The sequence below is a fragment of the Rhea americana genome, unplaced genomic scaffold, assembly GCF_003343005.1.
Source record: "Rhea americana isolate MKP2758 unplaced genomic scaffold, rheAme1 scaffold_31, whole genome shotgun sequence".
In the NCBI taxonomy this organism is placed as follows: Eukaryota; Metazoa; Chordata; class Aves; order Rheiformes; family Rheidae; genus Rhea; species Rhea americana.
Window position 1 is genome coordinate 1,790,146 of NW_028186435.1, and position 22,458 is coordinate 1,812,603.

Sequence of the window (22,458 nt, forward strand, 5' to 3'; positions counted from 1 at the left end):
AGATAGATAGATAGGATTTGGGAAACAGGTTCAAATTTTCAGTCTATGTGATTTGAGACAAGGACTTTCACCCTAGATTTTCCTAAGTCCTAAGTAAGTGCCCAGTCAATAGGCTGTTACTAGTTCAGGTCAGGAAGCCCCTCCTCTCGCTGCAAAATCGGATTGAATTCACTGAAACCAATTTTTCTTTGGTTGTTTTTTTTGCATGAACATATCAGCCTTCACCAGTGACAATCTTYTTCCCTGACAATCAGTTCACAAGTTTCTAGCTAGTACTATCTGGAAGACTTCAACTTACAGTTTCTCAATAGTTAGCRTTAACATTGCATTAGCATATGGACATTTGTAAAGTTGACTATGGAAATTCATCCATTTAGAGAAAAAAAAATATTTTCCAGGTAGATAAAGCTGGAAATAGCTTCACTCTCCCTACGGCTTTCCAGGAAAAAGAGAATTTTCTGGTAGCCAAAGGTTTCCTAGTATCTACACAGCATTAGCAAGGGGATGGACAGGTATGGTCGCATCCATCATCCCGCAGAGGCGATAACTGGAAGAGAGGGAGTAATACATCACAGCCACAAGCTTTGGAGAAGCTGTACCAGTAAAAAAATAAATTAATTAATTAAAAAATACAAAGAGTAAAAAAAGTCTGCAGTATTTAAGCCCAAAGTTACTTTATATAAATTGAAATTTCTGCAGACCTGAATTACTGCACMCAGTGACCAAACAGGAGGCATTTCCACATAAATGACTTCAGTGCATTAGCAGGAAGAATTTGTAGGGCTGGAAGCCAGGGCAGAGTTTCACTTGAGTGCTTGCAGACTGCCTTACTGATTACAACACTTGTAACTGGAGGAGCCAAGTGAAACAGAGCTACCCTAGAATTTCCTCTTCAGCTTCCCAGCTGCTTAGTTTGACCACTGACAAATCCTTGCTTTGACAYGACTGGCAGTTGTTATGCAAGACACTTCTGGAGACCACGGAGCCTCTGAACATCTTGTGCCTGCAGTTTAATGCTCCACCAGTCAAGACATCTTAAAGATTTTTGAAAGCAACGTAATGGCAGTAGWTTTTATTAAGTTGCTCAGTCACAAAGAGTTTGGCAGCAATAGAGGTAACGTCCTCACAAGTTGTTCACGTTTCCAAGCAGAAGTTTACGGCCCTCATCTCCCTCGTGCTACAGCAGCGCAACAGTGTGGGTCCCTGCAGCAGGTCTCACYGAAGCCACACAACAGGGGCTTTTCTCTCTCCTTTTCTAAAACCCTACCGCAAAAAAAGAACCAGTCTGCATTTTAAGCCAGATCTTCTCCCTTTTTTGGTTCAAAATATAATCCCACTAACAGTTTTGTCAACACAACTGAGGGGGCAAGAAGGAGCAGAGGGAAAGAAAGAGAAAGGCGTATTAGGAATATCTTAGGCTGGCGCTGCTGCCAAACATTTTGGCATGCAGCTGCTGCCGGAAGCAAAAGACTTTGGCTTTTATGCCCCTTTATAAATACAATTAGCTTAAACAGTAACAATGCCAAAAAAGAAAAAAATCTTCCAAAAAACTTCCAGACCAGAAGAGGCAGAAGATGGTGCTGKCAGCGCTCGCCAGGGAGATGACACTGCCACCACAGGGTAAGGTCCCTTTCCCCAGAATGATGTGGCAATCGTGTCCCAGTCTGTTGTGCTCCTTACATGCCCTTTGCTCAGGAGCACGGGTACACGAGGAATTGTGAAAGACGAGCTTTTTTAAAAAAAAAAAAAATGAACTGCAGAGTCTTTGACATCTACTGTACATAGAAATTTAATTAGGAATTTGTGGATAAGACTATTTAAGTCATTTTGATATTAAGCTTGCTCTATTCCCTCAGTGCAGTTACTAGGTCTTCTGCTACATCCTACTCACAACAGGGAGTGAAGAAAAGCATGAGGGAATAAATACCAAAATTGCTGAAGACATAGTAAAGAATTTAAAGCAAAAGATGTTTTCTGAACTGACTCCTCCTAATTTTTACATGCCAAGGGACGCAAAGTTTAGAAAGAGAAGCAGGTCTGATAGCTTGTATAATTGGACCAAAAAATTGTGGAAAGGAAGTAGAGGAGAGAATTTAAAGAGCAGCAACCATTTCTATCCAAAGATTACACAAAACAGATTAAAAAAAAAAAATTTCCATACCTAACAATACAGTATGTGGCTTTTACAAATCAAGTCACTAAAACACCACGGTAACTAAGGAGGGGACAAAAGAATGCTTATTGTCACAAATATAGAGGTAAATCTCAAAATTTAAAGATTAATTATGCCCACACCTATACAAAAAAGGCAGGTAGTCTGCAAAGGCTGCTTAAGTGTATTTAAAAAAACAAAGCAGTCTACACTTTTTTCACCATTTTTTAAGAAGGTAATATTGGTTCTGATCCTGATGGAAAATAACACTCTAAAACTCGTACACCTTAACCAAAGAAACAGAGATGATCTGAATATTTAAAATGTCTCATCTCCCAGGTTCTTATCAGGCTTTAGAGCTGCAACAAGTAACAGTAAAAAAAGACAGCTTTAAGCAGCTATTAAAAATAAAAAATATTTCCCCAAATTACTCATGATTCATCTTCAGTCTGCTAGTTTATCTCTCCGTGGAATCGTCCAGGACGAACAAGACCTGCTTTTTTAAATGTACAATGCAAGTAAAAATAAATCTGCCAGAACTGAATACTGGGTTTCCAATTTTTTCCAAACCCATGGGAGGGAACATAGGATCCCGATGCAGTAGATGTAATGCATACTGATCACAGAGCAGAGCAAGAGAAAGTAGGGCACATAATAAATGCACATGAAAAGACACGTTCATAACTTCAGGAATCCTGGTGGTATAGTTCCCTCTACAAAGAGCAAAACACGCTCCGAGTATCTGGAGGGAGAACTGCATGTGCCTTGGCCCTGACCATAAACTCATGCTTTGCAGAACCATTTACACCTTTCACACATTTTCTGCTCTTGGTTCAAGGGGATACCAGAGCTATGTTGTCATGGCTAGGCCACATCTCTTCTTCCCCAACCTTGCTCAGTATTCTGTCATTTGAGTATGTAGATACAGACTGTATACAATTATTTTAAGTAAAAAGATAAAATTTTGAAGTTAAAAACATTTCCTCTGAAAAATAAACCTAATTAATAATGTGATTACATACACCTCTATTAAGGCCTAAGTCTACCACTCTTAATGTTATTTAAATCACTGTGCATCTACTACTGGCTTTACAGAATCAAATACTAAATCCAAAAAATTACTGGTTGACCCACTGGAAGCAGAGATTAAAGTGTTTTGGCTGTTTCTGCAGCAAAAACAATTTAATTTTCAGTTTAGTTTAGCAAAAATATCTTATTTATCCAAACACTTAGCAACTGATAGGGAACTGAATAAACACCTGCTTTCCTCTCACAGTCTTTGAATGATGACTGTGACCTTGAAAGGACAAGATGACAGAATAAAACAAGTTTTWWWAAAAAAAGAAGAGATAAAAATATTGTGTGTGTGCATGCGCGCCTGCATGTGTATACATACACACACATTCAGTACACTGTCATTTATTTACAGTTCAATTTAAACAAGTTATTACACATTTCTAGTTTAAATTCAATTGTCATCCCAAGAAACAGCTTGACATAAATTGCAAGTAAAATATAATCTAAAACATGACCATTTAATATATTTCTAACCTGATAAATAAAATGTAATTTGAATGGAGCATTTATTTATGCAGTATCATTACTAAAATATATAGGTATTACATTTCCTTCCTCAGCAAACAAAACCTAGTTCAGCACATTGCTGCATAAATCCCCATGTGAAGTAAGCTTTATTAAGTAGATTTTTAAAAAAATAATTTTATTCCAATAATTCTTTATGATTTAAATTATGACGCACAAAGGCAATTTCAAACCAAATCACCCTCACAAAGAGAGAAGAGACAGTCTTTTACAAAATAAAACTTCTTCACTGCAGCTTCAACAAACAAGCCTCTGGAAGTACAAGGTAGCTGGGCTTGCACCTTAAAGCAGCAACTAAGGACAAAAGGAACCAGTGACAGAGGCTAACAGCAGCTACTATTTTTGTAACTACTTAGCCACCATTAACTCTGCTACAGTGACAATTGGTAAGTTCTTGCACTTCAATCAAGGTTAGAAACTTCAGCGGAGAGCTCAGTGTATATTCCCGAAATTGCAGGTTTTACTCTGAGTACAGAATGACTTTTCAGACAATTCCCTGCAAGATTTATGGTAAATGTGGGAAAGGGGCAACAGGAGGGACTCCACAGAATGGGTCAGCTTTGCCACACATTTCATCCTACTTCAGTGGCAGCAGAGAAACAGGGAAAATGAGATCTAGGAACTGAGGAAAATCGACGGGGAAGGTCTGACACTGGGAAGCTGAAGTTGTGAAAAGAGGCCCACTCCTCCAAGCCTACACCTCACAGACCATCCACACAGAAATTAGAAGCAAAGGATTAAATGAACGTAGATATAAATTTAAAGAATTAGAACTGTCATCAAAATTCAGAGGCGAACTGTAACACTAAGACCTCTAAATGCTTTTCCCACATGCAGCACACTCCCAGTTATCACGTTCCAGAACTAACACTCTGTGTGCATTCCCACTTACAAAATACACATACACACCCAGAGAAATAACTCCGTGCAGGCTTTGAGAGATTCCAAAACGACAGCTCTCTGGAGTGTGGTTATAAGCACAAATGAGGAACCAGCCCACATTACTGTGCTATTACAACATTGTGTCAGTTTTCCTCAATATTAATATAAAATTGAAAAACATTAAAAATCAGATCAATAATAAAAGTTGCATAACGCATTGGATATATCCTATAAAGTATTTCCAATCAGTAAGTGTTGACTTACAAAGTCAGAGATAAAAAAGGTTGAAAACTGTCTGTATTCTGCAACCCTTCACCTTTGCTAACATATCAAAGAAGAACAGCCATGCCCTTCCTTTCCTTTGTGCTCAGTCTTAAAAGGTAATGGTCCTGGTGATGCTAAGCACATGATTCAGCAACACAAAGCATCAGGCAGCAATATTAGTTCAAGTAGTTCACAACCCCTTCTTCCACCTGCAGCTACGCTTTCCCACACCATTTGCCTCAATTTGCTGTCAGCTCAGTTGAAACCGAAACAACTATTTGTGGGAGCAGATTGTAAAGTGAATTCTGGAATAATACATCTTGCAAAAAAAATCCACTCACCTTAATCCTTTCTCTCCCTCATTGCAGTGTCCCGCACCACCGTCTAAGAGTTCACGSTGTGATCTGCAGCGAGCGGCCCAGGGCAACGCTGTTTGATGCTGTTAAGTGCTGAACATTCRGTACTGTCATACTGCAGCCGAGCGCTCAACACCTTGTATCTATTTAATTATGCAGGAGAAGGGCAAGTTCTTCTTTCCAAACACAATAGTGCTATTAACTCCTATTTCCCAACTTTAAAATTAATTTAGACATTTTTAAACATCTCAGGGTGGAGGGGTTGGGAGTCACTGTTAAATGTCGTTATTYAACATCATAAATGACATATGCTTCTCTTCAGCATTTGCGAGTTGTTCTTTGGGTGCTTACTAATTGCTGAGCATCAAAAGTGAAAATACRGCATTCACACAATAGGGGTGTTTGCTTTGGCTTTGTTCTTCAAAATGACTGGCCTGCAATTTTATTAAAAAAACAACTCGGACAAAAAYCAGACATGCAACTTTGAATATACCGTCTCAAACATGTAAGTAGTAAGCAAAGCTTAGAGAAGGATGCACTGYTGATCCTCAACAACACAGAGTGTAGTATTCATCTCATCCAATTTTGGGGATCTGGCATTCAAACCACTAGCCTGAACTAGGTTTAGGCCCTTTGCAATCACAGGAGAGAGACAGGCCTATCTTCAGCTTCTGTGGATGGCACTGGCAGTCAAAGATGGACAGGAAGCCTTTTTCTTTCATGCAAAACACTGAGATTTAAGATTCAAGCAAGGGGAAACCATGCTCTTTCACAGATTATACACACATTCAAAGACAGAGGAGCAGAGTAACAAACAGCCTGAAGGCTGCTGCACTTGCTTCAGATCCACATTCCCCACCTCCCTCCTTCTGAACGAGAGGCTCCAAGCGTGCAAGGCTTCTGGCTTCCCTTGGGGAGAGCGCCTCAGTGTCACTTTGCTCAGACTGATACACTTTGAGTTTCTGAATAAACATATCTCTGGTTAATCAGTGCTTGCAAAGTTGGAGTGGACAGTTAGGAAAGGTGGGCAACTTCCAGTAAAATAAAGCTATCCCTAATTGCTTCCAGTACAAGGATGCTCAGTGTATTTACTGCATGACAGGTTAAAAGCATGACATCTGGGTCTAAATAGAAAAAGTGTTATTTTATTTCACCATGCTGCAGCAATGACAGTCACTGATATTTCAGTGATAATACTCAGTGTAAGAAATTGTCGTGTTAACATGTCATCATGTATAAATAACGAACTTCTGAAAGACAGCCTTATCAAATGCATTTCCTATTTCTAGCTTAGTAGAAACTAGTAACTTTATATTCCCAGTGCACTTTAAGTAACAGCATGCTAGTAAAACATACAGAACATGAAATGCAGAGGGGGCCGGGAGCAGGAATCAGGCCAAGCACAACTATCAAGTGCGCCTTCAGCATCATCTCCACATACAGTTTTAGGTGTATTACTTCAGCTCAGACTGAGCTAATGGCCAGCACAGATCCCCTGTACATTGCTTTAATTGGGACCAAGAGAGAACTGCCAACTAACTCTGCACCTCAGGAACCAGCCTTTGGGTCACTCCACTGTCCACTCCTCCCATCCCATATACTTCAGCGGGTAGATTATCTCAGCAGGCTAATTTCCAACAAACTATGACAAACTCTAAATGGAGGTTGAAGTCCTGAGCAAGCGAGGTTCATAGACCCTCAACATATGAAACCAGAACAACTTTACAGACTAACAGCAAGTCCTTCTTTCATACGGAGTCCATCTATGAGTCACTAATGGAAACCAAGTGCAGTTTATGCTCTCATCTCTTATTCAAGATATGACTGTAATGATGTGTCAGTCAATCTGAACAACTTACACAAATGCAAAAATAGCATTCTTTAAAAATATATGAAATCAAAATATGGATATGCCAGGATTTTTAACAGGATCCTAAAAATTTACTGTAGACGTAAGTTTTTTCCCTAGCAAAACTGTCTAGACGATCCATTAAGTCTGAACAGGCAATGCTGGACAAAAACACTTCTTTAAGCACTCCACCAGTCTTCCCAGGTACAAACTATTTGATGAGAGTGCTACCACAATGCATCCATACCAAAAACCAAAACCACCTCTGCTTGAAAGGTTTCTCTGAAGTCTGTGGGGGGTTGAGTTACCCTTTAAATATCTCATTACTGATGTCTTTTTCACTGAAAGGCATYTTGGTCATCATCTAGAAAATCATGGTTTTTCTTCTCACTCGCTTTGCTTACAAACCAAAGACATCAGACAGGCAGCAAAGTGAGACAGCACAATAAAGGCTATTTACAACAAAATCTTTCTACTCTTTTAAATTTACATTTTGCTTTCTTGTATTAATAATACCTTAATATGCTTTCAGTGGTAATGCGCTTGCACTGGTAAGATCTGTCCCCTCACATCACTGATGAGTTGCGGGAGTGAAGCATTACCCACAGAAGAGGAATGTAAGAGTTAGGGAGCACCTAAGGCAACAGACCTATACAAATCATGGGGACCAGATGGGAAGCCTCTCAGGTGCTGAAGGAGCTGGTCTTTGCAAGGCTGCTTCTATCATCTTTGCAAGGTCATAGTGATTGGTGGAGGTTCCAGATGACTGAAAAAAAGGCAATGATCACATCCATCTGCAAAGAGAGGGCTCCAAAGACATAATGGCCAGTCAGCCAAATCCCCTGGAAGTCATTTCCAAGCACACAAAGAACAAGACCGGGAACAGCCAGCATGAGTTTATCAAGAGCAAGCTGTGCCTAACCAACCTGATTGCCCTCTATTATGAGATGTCTGGCGCTGAGGACAAGGGGAGAACAGCGGAGGTTATTTATCTTGACTTTGGCATTGCTGCTGACATTTTCTACAATATCCTTATTAGTGAGACATTGACTGGATAAGCAGACTACAAAGAGGGTGGAAAATTGGCTGTATTATTAGGCTCAAAGAATTGTAACCAGCAGAAAAATGTGCAACTGGAGGCCAGTAAATACTGGCAGCCCACAGGGATCAACACTCTACCTTCTTTAATAACAACCTGGATGATGTGACAGAGTACACATTCAGGAAATTCATGAATGATACCAAATTGGGGAAGGCATTGATAAACTGAAGGATAATGCTGCTATTCTGAGGGAAGTCAGCCTGGAGAAATGGGCAAACAGGAATATTATGTGAAGTTCAAATAAGGCACAGCCCCCCACCTGGGATGGAGTACCTCCTGCCACAGTAAGGAGGTGGGGGTTAATGGCTAGACAGCAGCTTTGCAGAAAAGGAAGGAGGGAGCCTGCCAGAGAAGCTGAATGTAAGTCAGCAGTGAGCCCTTGTGGCAAAGGCAGCCAACTGCATACAGGCTGCGTGGTTTAGCAAAAAAAAAAAAAAAAAAAAAAAAAAAAAAAACATGGTCAGCCAGTGGAGGGAAACAAATGTTTCTCTCTTTTCAACCTGTGAGATTGTATCTGGAGTACTGTGTCCAGTTTGGCACTCCCCAGTACAAAACAGACATTGTCATACTAAAGTGAGCCCTGCACAGGGCCACCAAGACGATCAGGAGCTGGAGCACAGGGCATACATGAAGCAGATGAGAACTGGGTGTGCTTGGCCTTTAACAGAGAAGGCTGAGGCTTCCTGCTGCTTACAAGTATCTAACAGGAGAGCACAGAGAAGAGGGAGTCAGGCTCTTCCGGAAGGTGCAYGGCGACAGGACAAGAGGCAATCAATGGACATGAGTTGAAACAAGGGAAATATCTATTGCGCAGAAAGARAACTTTATCACTATGAGGATGGTCAGACACAGGTGCCCAACGGGTTGTGGAGTCTCCATCTCTGGAGWTATTYAAAACCTGCCTGGACAAGGTCCTGAGCATCCTCATCTAACTGGACCTGCTTCCAGTAGGGAGCTGGAGGACCCCTGAGACCTCTTCCAACATAAATTATTATGCAATCCTGTTTAAAGGACAAATATGAACATTCTGATCTAGACATGACTAAGCATGCAAAGGCACATGACATGTTCGGGAAGCAGGCAACTGGAAAAGCTTCTCACATCTCTGCACCAAACTGAAGTAACAGCTTTGCTACACATGTTCCCTAATCTCTAGGACAGACACACCAATAGACTGTATTCAAGTATTTAGATGTGCCCTCTCTGAGCTATTAGTGTAACTAATCATTCCGGTTCCTGCTACAAAGGAAGAGGTTTTCCAAAACCTTTATTTACCCACTATTTCTACAGTTATCAACCACAGTCCTGAAAGCAAGATCAGCTTCTTCTCAGTTCCTCTTAGGTTCCAGTTCAGTGGCTCAGCAGACAGAATTTTGAAACCCTTGAGCACCCTCCTGTGGCTAGATGTTGCTATGAGCATTTCTCCTCCTGTTAAGACGCATACAAGCACAAGCAAAACAGGCACTTCATTCACATATTTAATTCCTCACCACGCCATCAATTAGAAGTTGTACCTGTGCCAGAAGAAATACTTCTGCCACAACTAAAGTTCTTTTGATAAAACCTGTTTAAGTCATTTTCCCTTCTGCAAGACTACACCTGCATGCCAAATTCCACAAGTATTGCCAGAGGCACAGGTAGCCAGAGCAGGTAAGATCCCGTGCAGCACAGTCCAAAAACACAGTGCAGGACAACTTCATCTCTTGTGACATTGCTGTTCCAAGCAGGAGATTCACTTTTACCATCTCTCTCCCTTCTCACAGAGTTAAAGGCCAATTTTCCCTCAGTTTAAGATAAAACTCAAAGTTCCTGGAAGCACATATGGATTTTTTTTTTTCCTCAGAGGCTGAGGACAACAGCCCCACTTCCCCTTCCCAACTCCCCTGACCATTGCAGTGTATGTATCACTGTGTGTGGCAAAAGAAAGACCTCTCCACTGTTCAAACCTCACTTACTCTACCTTCAGCCCATCTGACTTGCATCCGCACTCTGCCTTCCCCCTTCCCAGTCCAAATACCTTTCTTCCAGCTCCTTCTCCTTGTAGGAGGTAGGCTTTCAGCATGGACACTTCACATATTACATACAATCTGGATTTTTTTTTTAACAGTATGAACACAAGCACTGTTAGCTACAATAAAATAAATACAAGTGGCCTACTTCCAATTTCATGTCTAAGACATTCAAAAGCAGGTAGCAAGACTGGTGCAAAAGGATGGTTGGAAGGCTCATAACTCAAGTCTGAACATACTGCTCTGTCAAACAACATCTTACTGAAATAATTCTGATACAGTAGAAAAATCTACAGGTCTCTAGCTGTGTCTTCCTTATGCAGACGTACAGAGCACTAAATAATAATTTCAAATGTGCAAGCTAAAAATATAGCACCATTCTCAGAGCTCCCTGCCTCGGTTAACACACGTAAGACTTCTTTCTCAACTCCCTGTTTAAGGGATGGAAAGGATGTATACTATTTGATTACCATCAATGGCAGAAGCCAGAGGAACGAACGTGAGAGATATAAAACATCGCAAAGCTAATGCTGCAGGTTCCTGATTCCTGCAGGGATATTCTTCATTGGCTAATATAGCCAATATACACCCCATTTGGAAGTGGAGAAGGCAGGAAAAGGAAATACTGACTGCATTAACAAATTGCATGTGGTTGTGTAACAAAACATCTGCAGAACTGTATTTACAATCATACAATAACTTGGATTGGAAGAGATCTCTGGAGCATATCTAGTCCAGTCTCCTGCTCAAAGCTAACCTCAGTTAAAATTTAAATGCTGAGAACATTTCCCTTTACCAGGAAAGTCGTACTTTAGACTTTTCAGATCAAGAATGGGTAGATTTTTAAACTATGATGATGAACCAGTTTGACTACAAGTTATTGAGTGCATTACAATAACACATAAGCAAAACGTTATTGCCTATAATGTGCATGAGGTAAGAGCGATCCCTTCAGCCCTTCAGACCTTGGAGGTTTCAGTTTAAGAACCAAAAGACACAGTGTGTGTGGGCAACTCCAGTTTTTCAAGCCCTTTGAAAAGCTTTTCATAATGCCCCTTCCAATACAGCCATCAAAGCCCAGAGACCCCACACACGCTCATCACTGAATGTAAGATATTTCATTTGATGTATCAAATGTCGTGATGAAACCTCTGTGGGTAAAACCAAACAAGCACTATACACCAATTCCTACAAACAAAATCAATAAAGGAAAGAAATATTACCCTCAAGAGAACATTTTTCATTGACAAACACTCCATCTCTGATCTCTTAGTCCAAGCCTCAGGGAAAACTTCTTTCTATGAAATTGTCAAAACACAAATCTAGAAACCAAAAATTATAATTAATGTTTATCAAAAAAAATTTTGACACTCCAGCACTGTTGGTTTTATTGTATGTTAAAACACTCTTCATAATACAACTCATCCATCCACATTCTGTGGAGGATGATTATCTGATTTTCTGTACCACAGAGGATAAGGATCTGACAGATAACAGCCATTCTTTTACTAAGGTGGTCTTTCCAAATTTAACAAGTTGAATTTGGAAAATTTAAGGAAATGTTTAATTGCCAGAGTGGATCACTGAGATAAGAACAGTTACAGAGAGGTCTCCAGAATCATACGCAAGTATCTAGGCTTCCCCCCTCCCCCTTCCAAAAAAAAAAAGAAAAAAAAAGTCTCTCAGGAATATAAATGTTAAGTACTAAAGATAAGGTTATTTGTTCTTTTTATAACTTGTATAATACTAGAATACTAGATTTACTTGCAAAAAGGTTTACCCTCCTAATGAATAATTTCCAGGTATTTTCAACAGGATAGAAAAGATGAAAGCAAAACCTCTCATTTCATACTCATCAGCCTAAGAGCTGAAGAAAGGAATTAAAACAACTCTRAAGTTTGAAATAGAGTATCTATTGAAAAAAAACCCCAACAACATGGACCCAGAAAACAGACTGACTAAAATCCATTTGCTCAATAGTTTTTTGAAAGAAAAGTATTTCTGTATGAATTTTGCTGTGGTTCAAGGTATGTAAGTTATTCAAGAAAATAAAAGAACATTCTTTGGTAATGAAACTATTCACTTTCTTTGTCTGGATCTGTTCAGTATGCAAAGAATTTGTAAAGTTCCTTTAAAAGTTTTTTTCAACAGCATTCTATTTGGACTGAATTATTTTAAATTATCTGAACAGCAACTTAGACTTCCAGCGTAAGAACCATACTTGGATCAACAGTTTTCTAGTCTTCTGTTTGTTTCATCTGCAGCACCAAGTGATCCAAATTGCATGTAAACAGTCAAAAAYTCTGCAATCTTGAACAAAAGGCTTTACTTACAACAAGCCCAAAATCACCCCCTCACCTTCAAACTTCCATTTCTTACTTTCTTTGCTTTCAAGTGTCTTCTGAAAAAGATCAAATATTGTTGCAGAGAAAGAAGAGGGGAATTCCCACCATACACAAAACTGTAACCAAAGTACAGAGGCAACTAGGTGCCATTTCCTCAGCCAAAGTACACCTGAATCCTTCACTACCTAGACCACCATTAAAAAAAGCATCTTTTCAACATTTTAGTCCCATAGGGAAGCATTGTTACAATTCCCTTTCCATGATCCCCTCCCCAAAACACACACACACACACACAAAAAAAACACTTTAAAATGATTCTAACTAGGGAACACATAATTCTTGGCAGAAGGGTATTTAAATCCCTTCTTGTCACAGGCGCTTATGCACGCACAGAGGTTGGAGCAGCTGCAAGCCAGCAACAATTGCTTTTCTGTTATGTATTTAACAGCAGTTGTASGGGGAAATGCATCATAAGAAATCGTGATATAAAAGACATACTTCCAATGAAACCAAAGTGCCACCCACATAGTTGACTAAGGGTAACTGTGCCCYTGCTCTGTCTTCAGCGCTAATCAGAAGGGTGAGGCCTGTGCAGGGAAGTATTTTGTGCACACGCTATTTACAGAGCACCCACASACGACCACAGCACCCTCCAGCACATTTGCAGGCAGGGAGCCCCTGCTGCGCTCACACAAATCAAACACTGAAAAGAGGGAGCCAGAGAGCTAATTAAATAAAGTTTATCTCCTTCACAGCACATATRGCATATTGGTGCTGTTGTCGAGTATGCCAACCCTTATTTTATCAGCAGCCTCCTGATCCCATGAGTGAAGTTAAGGATATGGACAAGAGCTGAAAGTGTACTTTATTTGCTCAGCTGTCAGACTACCAGCGTAGCAGAGCATGTAGCAGATGACTGTACCTGCTTAACTCATGTTACTATTTTTCTTCATTATTATGCCAGTACCRACTCTGTGAATTTATCTACACAGACTTTTCTTACATTGCCCCCTAAGCAAACAAGTAGTTTTAAACACTATTGCAACAGGTAGATGGTGAACGTGCCTTTTTGTTAAAATATTTTATTACCGCTGTTTCAAAACATGCTGCTAGTTGGACAACTTTCTGTCCAGGTCAAAAGCAAGCAGAGTTCAGAGTTCAGTTGTATGACAAGTTTTAAAACCAACTTCAGAGGSAAAAGGAAAACTCTTGTGATTTCTACCAGAAGTGTCCTTCAACGTGTTTAAATATTTACTTGGAAAATTGAACAAATCGTATTCACTTTGGCACAGAGCTGCCAGACTAACGAGACCATTCAAAACTGCTTCAAAGACACAGCACCTTTGAACTGATGTCTTGAGTTTTGCTGTATCTGTACCAACAGCCTCCAGCTCTCACAGGGCTCAAAACATATGCAGGAACTTGCATCTCAGTACAAGAGATTAAGACAATTGTCCACATTTATTCCAAAGCATTTCAGCAATAAAAGAGGAAAAAAAAAAAAAAAAAAACACTCAGCCTCAGCGGTGTCAAACACTAAGAGGCATTATGTAAAACTAGATACTTGCTTTTAAAAACAAAGGGCATAAAGCAACATTCCTCCAGAACTGGTGCTACTTAATCCTTCTTAGTTCTTCCTTTGCCTAGAAAAAGAAACAAATTATTTTATTTCTGCATGAAAACATAAAGTCTCATGCTCTTGAGCCTACCATTCTGTAAATCATCCTTGTTTTACTTGGGTCAGTGTAACCACAGCAGACTCCTTCCCCCATCCTCATTCTCTCAGCACTGACTGCTAGAAAGCCAGTTTTCAGAGTCATGTGCCAGATAAAAGCTTTTTCAGATAACATGTAGAATAACAGTGGCATTAAGTGGTTTGCTGGATTACTGACAAAAAAAAGGGGTGGGGGGAAGACTAAAAGCAGTCTGAAGGAGCAAAGCAAGAGCTCCGTTCTTATGCAAAGAGGAGACATCAAACAAGTGCCTCAGCATTTATCTATCAAGTTCACCTGAAATTTATTGGTACAGCACTATGTTTTCAGACTAGTGGCTTAACTGTTCTACAACAAAATGGTTTCCAAGGATAGTCAGTCTTCAGTTACAATWTACAAACACAATATACAGTACATTAACCATGTAACTGAAAGGAAAAATCAAAGCAATATAATGACCTCTGAAGCCTAGAAACATAGGAGAACATTTTTACATCTCTGAAATAAGTAGGGTAAAGGAAGAAGCCAATTTATAATTCTTTATAGGGAAGAAAAAAAAAAGTTCCATCAAAACTCATTAACAGATGTGGGAATGCACTGCCCWCATATGAAAGATGGCAGATACTTCTCTTACCTAAATGCTGAAGGAGCTTCCCAGAGCTGTAGAAAAACATAGCACTAAYGGGCATAATTCAGTCAAATCCTCTGTAAATCAAAGTATGACTTACACTGTGCTGTAAAGCACTGTTTTTCSCATTTTTCTATCCACCAGAATATACCTGTGCATGCACAATATACACGAACACCKCAAAACATTCCTAATGCATTCACACCAGTAACTATCATCCCACTTCCAGAGAGAACAGACTTGCCAGCTGCAATCATTAAACCTCTGAGCACTAGCGTAAGACTGCCTTTTTCCTTCAGAATAGTGATTTGATTCATCCAATTTTGCTAAGCAATTCCAAAATGAACTTCAAGCAACATTTATTAATCAAACGTTTCAGACGTGCATCAGTTAGACTAAGAGGTATGGCTTTTTTCAAGAAACCTCAACTTTTTAAGCACTCAAACTAACAAATAAATGATTTCTTTTAATGAAAAAGCACTATCAAAAATACATGAAATGTCAGATTATACTACTTGTTTCTGTTTATTTTTAACAACTTGAAGCATTTTGAAATAATCCACTCCACCGTAACCAAGAGCACACTTTTAGCTCTGACATTATAAATAAAAGCATTACTGAATACTACTGAAGGCAGCAGGAATGTAGACACATCAAAGGTAGGATTGTTTAAAGTTTACATTCCATCGGTTAGTGTGGCAAGCCAGTGAGAATGAGAATGACTACAAACTAGAAGACAAGACAAACAGCAAAATAAAATAGTTTGGCGTTAAATTCAAAAAAAAAAAAAAAGGAAAAGAAAAGAAAAGAAAATGAAAGGAAAAGGTGCTTTGCAAAATACTGGTATTGGGCCAACACACAGTAAATATCCCAAAGTATGTATTTTGCCCTAATTCGGAAAGATCCAGAAGATGAATCATTAAAAGACAGTCTGGGTAACCTTAACAGGACTGGTCTGGTGACTTCAAGAAAGCACTCAGGTTAATATTACTCTGTTTCACAGAGTTAGCACCAGTTTAATTGATTGCATTTGTTAACTCTAAAAGTAGACATTCTCCTTTTGAACTAGAAGTAGTTTAGTTTACCCTGTATTTCTTCAACTGACCCCTTACTAATTTGAGAATTTGAACAGAACATTCTGAAACCAAAACCACGAGCATCAATGTGAGATTGTGCATCATTTCAATTCAAATCAGTCTAAAAGTTGACTTGGGAAAACTTCTGTGTCTGTAGTTGGTGTTACTTCCCTAATGTGATACYGTAAGTTCTTCCCAAAAAAAGTTCTATGACCTGACAGAAACTGTATTTCAAAGCTATTGGGGGGTGTAAAATAATAATAATAAAAAAAATCTAGATTGCATCTAACAGCTCCTCCTCCTCTTTGGCAAATTAACATAGACTCTGACTCTGAAAATTATGATGATTGGAGGCTATCACTGTGAAGTGTTTCTAACCTCCAGATAACAATTTAGAGGCTGCTCTAATGGAAGAGAGGAACAAACCAGAAAAATTCACATGGATGTAGGCATTTTGCTGAACAGCAAGGGGTGTGGGAATTTTCTTATCTAGCATTCTGAACAATGGCTGACAGACAGTTTTATATTTTTCATAGTTTCCTGTAGAGTCAGAGTTGTAAGAGGAGGAATATAGGTCAGAAGAGACAGATTCCAGTATCAGATGATATTTTACTTCTCTAGCTTGAGGAAGAAAAAAAGAGAGAAAGATGCCACTGAGYCAAACAATGGAGTGAATTCAACTATTTTTGGTAAAAAAAAAAAAAAAAGTTTCAGAAATAGAGCTAAAAGCATCTTTTCCTCCAAGAGAATTAAAAACAGGGAGGGAAAAATTAAAACCATGCACYAGGTTTTAGTATGTCAAAAACAGGTAGTGCAAACATTTGCTGTAGAAATGATCATGCAATCATTTCTGACAATGGTTACAAAAGRTAGCAAAGCATGAAATAAATAGTTGAAAGGACAACTTCATGCATAGTGGGTTTGCATGGTACGTACCCAGATAAGATCTCTTGGGAGGTGCTTTGATTTCTTCATCCTTACTATCTGCAGCTACACAAAAAAAAGAAGTTGAGAACAAAAAGGAAGGGAATAGACTTGTATGACTTAATGCAACAGTGGGTCTTTTAGTACAATTTTAGTCAGTTAGTGTATTTTGCTAATAAAAAAGTAAAAACCAAAACAAAACATGCCAGAAATTTTAGTTTCCATGCTTTCTACAAGGCTCCCATGCCAAGACATTAAGAAAGGCTTGAAGAGGGAGAAATCCCAGAACAGTCTCAATGTACATCCCAATAGCAGTTTATCTAGTGGGAAAAATTAAAGACTTAAGAACAGTGGAACATGTAACCCTCTTCAGGTCAGACTCTTACTGTATGAACTTATTATCAGTGAAAGCTCAAGCTGTTACCTCAGCAACATTGAAGAAACTTTCAAGAAAGAAATACACAAGTATATTCAGGTAAGATAGTATTGTCGCCTTTCCTGTGGAAAATGCTGTTCTAGAATAGTTTCAAAAGACCTCAGTTTAAACTAATCGTATTAAGAGGGACAAATAGAGCAGACCACATCTGCAGTCATTCCGTACGCTAAAACATTTCACTCCAGTCTTCGTCTGCAAGTTGAACACCATGTGTTACACAAGAGTGTTTTCCAGCTCAAAAACAGAGCTCTTCCAAGCGATCAGAGTGCTATAATAAGATACAAGTTATAAAACAGGTTAAGTCAACAATTAGCTGCAAGACAAAACCAGATGAAAGCTCAGAGGAAATCTTGATGCAACAACAGTAGTGCCTATTCTCTACCTGAGAGGTCTAGGCTGTACTATCACAGAGAATGTCTTGTATTAGACCCTTTTCTATTAAAAAAAAAAAAAAAAAGTTTTCTCGATAGTTCATACATTCAGGATGCTTGATATCTGTCACCATGCCTCGAACATAACTGAAATTCAATCTTTGCTGGAGAGCAGGGGAAGCTTATTTGGGGAAATGAAGGGAAGACTCTTCACGGAGTATCTGCTCAAGCATATGAGAGATTGCCCCGGCTGCCAATATTTTCAAGGATAACCACTTGTTTTCAGTTGTGACCAGTTGTATCTTTATGAACACCTATCTTCAGCCTGCAGAAAAGGCCTCAAATCTTGAGTCAAGATGGCAGACACGTAAAAATTCAGATTTTGTTTTTCAAGAATTGGCACTCCRGCATAGTAGCACCATCCTGTCTCAGAAATGATACGCTGCTTTGAACAAAGACAACGTTAACAAAAGAAAATACCACTGAACTTTGAGCTTTTCTGTGCTGAGCTAACAACAAGCACATGGCTGCTGTACAGACACCAGWTTAGAAACCGGCAACAAATAAGGAGAGCTATCGTTACCACAACAGTGGTGTCAGGAAAGCTACAAGTAACATGGTCAAGATAAAACAGAGACAGTATTAAATACAAAAGCAGACAACACATTTTTCATGCCTGTTGACTTCATCTGAGGACACCTTCACATTACCATTAGCTTTCGTAATATTCCTATGCAAGAGAGAAACTATCCTATCACTATCATTGAAGGGTTTAAAAGGAAAAGGTTGGGCTTTTTTTTTTTTTTTTAATTCAGAACAGTTAAAAACAGGGTATACAGACCAAGTTTTAAAACAATAAAACATTAGGGCATTTAAGAGGACTTATTCTCACTTCAATCAGTACATATAATTGAAGGATAAATTCATGTATTCAGAATAAAAAGATAGAGAAGGCAGCAGCAGCACAAGAGGGGCTCTGCTACTTTTAACTTACTTGCACTTTGCGAGACTTGGGGAGAGAAAAAAAGAAAAAAAATCCCCCTATGGAGAATTCAGAAAACAAAAGAAGAAAGGATTTTTCCTAATAAGCTCTCCATAAGGAAGCTACAAGAGATAATAAAACACTACTGAAGAGAGTCCAGGGAGACTTAATTTTTCAAGCAATGACAGTCACTCTATAAACAAAAGTGCAAGCACATAAATGGCTTTACGTCTATGTTCTAAACTGCAACTAATACGTATTTTAGCCCAGTGATTCCACAAAAGASACCAGAGAACAAGCTTGTTGGGATTAGGAGACACTGCTCCTTAATGCTTCAAGTATTTTAAGTACTTTAAGTAGATTCCTTCTGAATTATTATTTAAGGATATTATCTGGGAGAATAATAAAAACAAGAAAAAAATGGGCATCTCCCACAGAATTCAGAATACGCTAGGAAACATGCACTAATGTCGCTACAAAGAAAAATAAGGGATCTACTAGTAATGGAAGAAAACAGACTAAAGCCAGCTTCACTTTCTAAATATTTTGGATTGTTTTGCAGGAACATTCAGAGGGAGGACGGAAATGACAGAATAAAGATCTAAAATGAAAACCAGCCATGTGAGGAATTATAAATCATATTATAATAGAGAAATCACACACCCAGGATTCTGCAAGTCTCCTCAGAAACACTGACTTCAAGCCTAGCTTCTCATTGCCCAGATGAGCTATGAGGAAAGAAAGTACAGAGAGCTCTATCAGCTTGCTTAAGACACTATAAAATTTAAGAGATAAGATTAGGAGTAGCATTAGAAACTCAAATCTCTTTACTCCTACTGGTCTTGTGCTTTAAATACAAACCTATCTTTCTACTTCACTTGAAAGAAGTGTGGTATGCATTGAAAGGTTTATTCTGAGCCATCACATTATAGCTGGCAGAGAGTCAATATCCTCAGTGTTCATGTTTTCTTCAGCCTAAATAAACTTGAAATAATACTTCATCACTCACTAGAAATCATATATACAAGACTTCTAAGCTGTACTGCACCTTTCTCCAGTTTTGTGGAAGGAGGCAAACCTTTAGCTGAAAACAAGTAATTAAGGTCCACTGCTAGGTAAAACTAGTCTCTCTATAATTAAATTACATGATAAGCCAAGTTTCAAGAAAAAGGATCAAATGACACAAGACAACCTTGAGAAGTTTCCTATATCTGGTAAAGAAAGGACTGATTATCTTTTAGGAGGCTGTATATCTGTCAGGGAGAGTTGCTCAAAGAGGAACACGTACTAAACTGAACAGCCTCCCTTTTTGTCCAGAGGTTACTGAAGGAGCCTACAGCAGTGTGTGTGTGTAAACCTGCACTAGAATAATTCATTTCAGAAAAGGCAAAGAGAGAAACCTTTCTGCCCATTTCACTGAMCACCAGCAAGGAGGGCAAAGGAGGCAGAAAAGTATACATGGCCCCTTCTAAATGCTTCCTGGTTTTTAACCTYAGTCAAAATCTGGCTGAAAGGAGTTAAGTCATTCATCCTGCCAGACTAACAACCCTTTCAGACAAAGCAGCTTGTGACTGTAAGACAGGGAAAAGACATTTGGGTGCAGTATTAGGAGCTGCAGTGCACCTCCTCTTCCACATGAACTCACTCACTTGAACAGCTTCACAACACATTGCACAGTGAATAGAGAAGAAAGTAGCTTCTTCAGCTATTAAATAAATTACCCTACTGCACAGCTAGTATCTGCTGCCTTCTAATGATGGCTGCAGATATTTGAAACTGGATCAGACCATCAGTTATTAGGGAATGAGGGAAGAGAACAGATGGAGAGAATAAATTATACAACCATATTGGCAAAACAACTGACAGAAAGCTGACAGTATTGCTTCTGTTCTTGTTGGTAATAAGCTGCAAAATAGAATGTTGTGAGTCAAAGTCAATTAGCGAAAAACACAAAACCAACCCCTCTCACATTTTCTTTCTGGAAAAATAAAAAATCAAAGAGTTTGCACAAAGCAAGAACATTTTATTAAATAAAGAATAATATTCCAGCCCCCAACTGAAATGATCAACGCCTAAAAATAAGACAAACAAAAAAACACAAAATGTGAGAATTCTTGTAAACTTCACACTGGGGAAAAAAAAGCTGTACACATCTTTGCAACTATTGTATGACAGCACCTCCTATTTTGACTGCCAATAATACAGTAAGTAGAAAATATATTCTGTGCATATGAAAGATACATTGTCGGCAACTGCAAAATGAGATTTTGGATAATAGCATATAATCAGGGTCCATCTCCCACCTAAGAACTTGGTAGAAAGTACAGTTGAAACTAACTTCTTATTCAAGGTAAGATCTTTTTTAAAAAACAGGCTAGCTCAATGRCATGACAGCTAGTTCTACGACCTAGAGCACAATGTGAAATATTAAGGAGAACTCTGATTTCCAGACTGAACCAAGACCCATTAAAAAAAAAATTACAGCTTTAAATATTCATATGGATCAAAGTGGTTTCAAATAAGAAGTTCAGGAAGAGCTACACTGGATCAGCAAGAAAKGAGACTGGGTTGCAATCCAGACAGAACTTCTGCCCAAAACATAATGCAATATGCTTTTTAAAAGATTCATTCTGCAACAGCTAGCTCCTGTCACTAACCTGCGAAAGAGCGGCGTTTTATGTTTAGCTCGTTGGACACACGTACTTCAGTGCACAGTTTCAGCATCAGTAACATAGTAATGATCATGATAATGCTTTGCCACAAAAGAGGGGATTCAAAACGCCTTCCAAACCTAAAAAATAAAAAAAATAAAAAAGCAAAAGAAAAATATATAAAACATCTCAAAAATGACAAATGTTGTACTCAAGTTATTTTCATTCTTTGATCCTATCTAAGCATCTGACAAAAGAAATCCTAAATCACCCTTATAGTAACAGGTGTGAAAGGCCAAAGAAGAGAAAACCAACAGCTACATTTTAGACACACATACAGTAGCTCAACAGAGTCAGTCTCCTCGCAGGTGTAATAAGGTTCTTGGACAAAACATCCCTGTGGGTTGATCCTAGAAATTCTGAAAGCAGAAGTTTAAGTTTCTGCTGCTCAGGCTAACTGCACATCTTTTTTTTTTTTTTTTTTTTTTTTTTTGAAAGAGGTGATATAAAGAGACAGCAGAATTATGCTGCATTAACACCAGTTACACATTCTCTCCATTTATATACGCCAAAGATTTTGCAAGGACTTCTGTGCAAAACTTTACCTTAAAATTTTGATCAGAGAGTTAAGTCACAAAAAGGCAGTAACATTCACCCTAATATTCACAGCTATTAGCTTTCTAGGTTTATAGTATCTTCCTAATTAAAAAACAAACTTCCTATTTAAAAAAACTAAGCCTTTTGCCTTGCCTGCCTCCAGATATTTGAATTAAGAGGCTAGGCCTGCACAACACACCAACCAAGTCATCAGTTTGTGTCTTAGCTGGACCAAGGTTGGGGGAAGAAAGGGAGCGCAAGATTGTGATAACTAAACATATAAACTTTGCCTTCTCTTTTCTCCCCAAATTGAATTTCTGCTTGCTCACAAATGATGTTTGGCAGATATTACTGAGCTCACCTGTATGCAATGCAGAGATATGACCTTGGATTGTGGCCAATCCTTACTGAAGGGCTTGCTCTTGTGTGATCGCACTAGGTTCTGCAGTAGGAAAATGAGACYCTTCAGCAAAGACTGGCAACTCTCCAAGCTCCTCTTCCTGCACTGCTCATTGAAAGC

General features: G+C 38.8%; 1 protein-coding gene across 2 annotated transcripts in view; it reads right to left on the reverse strand.

Moving 5' to 3' along the window:
• Window positions 1-22,458, reverse strand: part of SLC66A2 (solute carrier family 66 member 2) — a 61,927-nt gene that overhangs the window by 30,123 nt on the left and 9,346 nt on the right. Inside the window, exons 2-3 of one of the 2 annotated variants that reach the window (XM_085309996.1) lie at window positions 21,348-21,481; window positions 16,914-16,967 (exon numbers count right to left, since the gene is read on the reverse strand). In XM_085309996.1, coding sequence (XP_085166122.1) covers window positions 16,914-16,967; window positions 21,348-21,481 — 188 coding nt within the window. The remainder of the gene's footprint in view (window positions 1-16,913; window positions 16,968-21,347; window positions 21,482-22,458) is intronic. The other variant, XM_085309997.1, reaches the window with a different exon arrangement.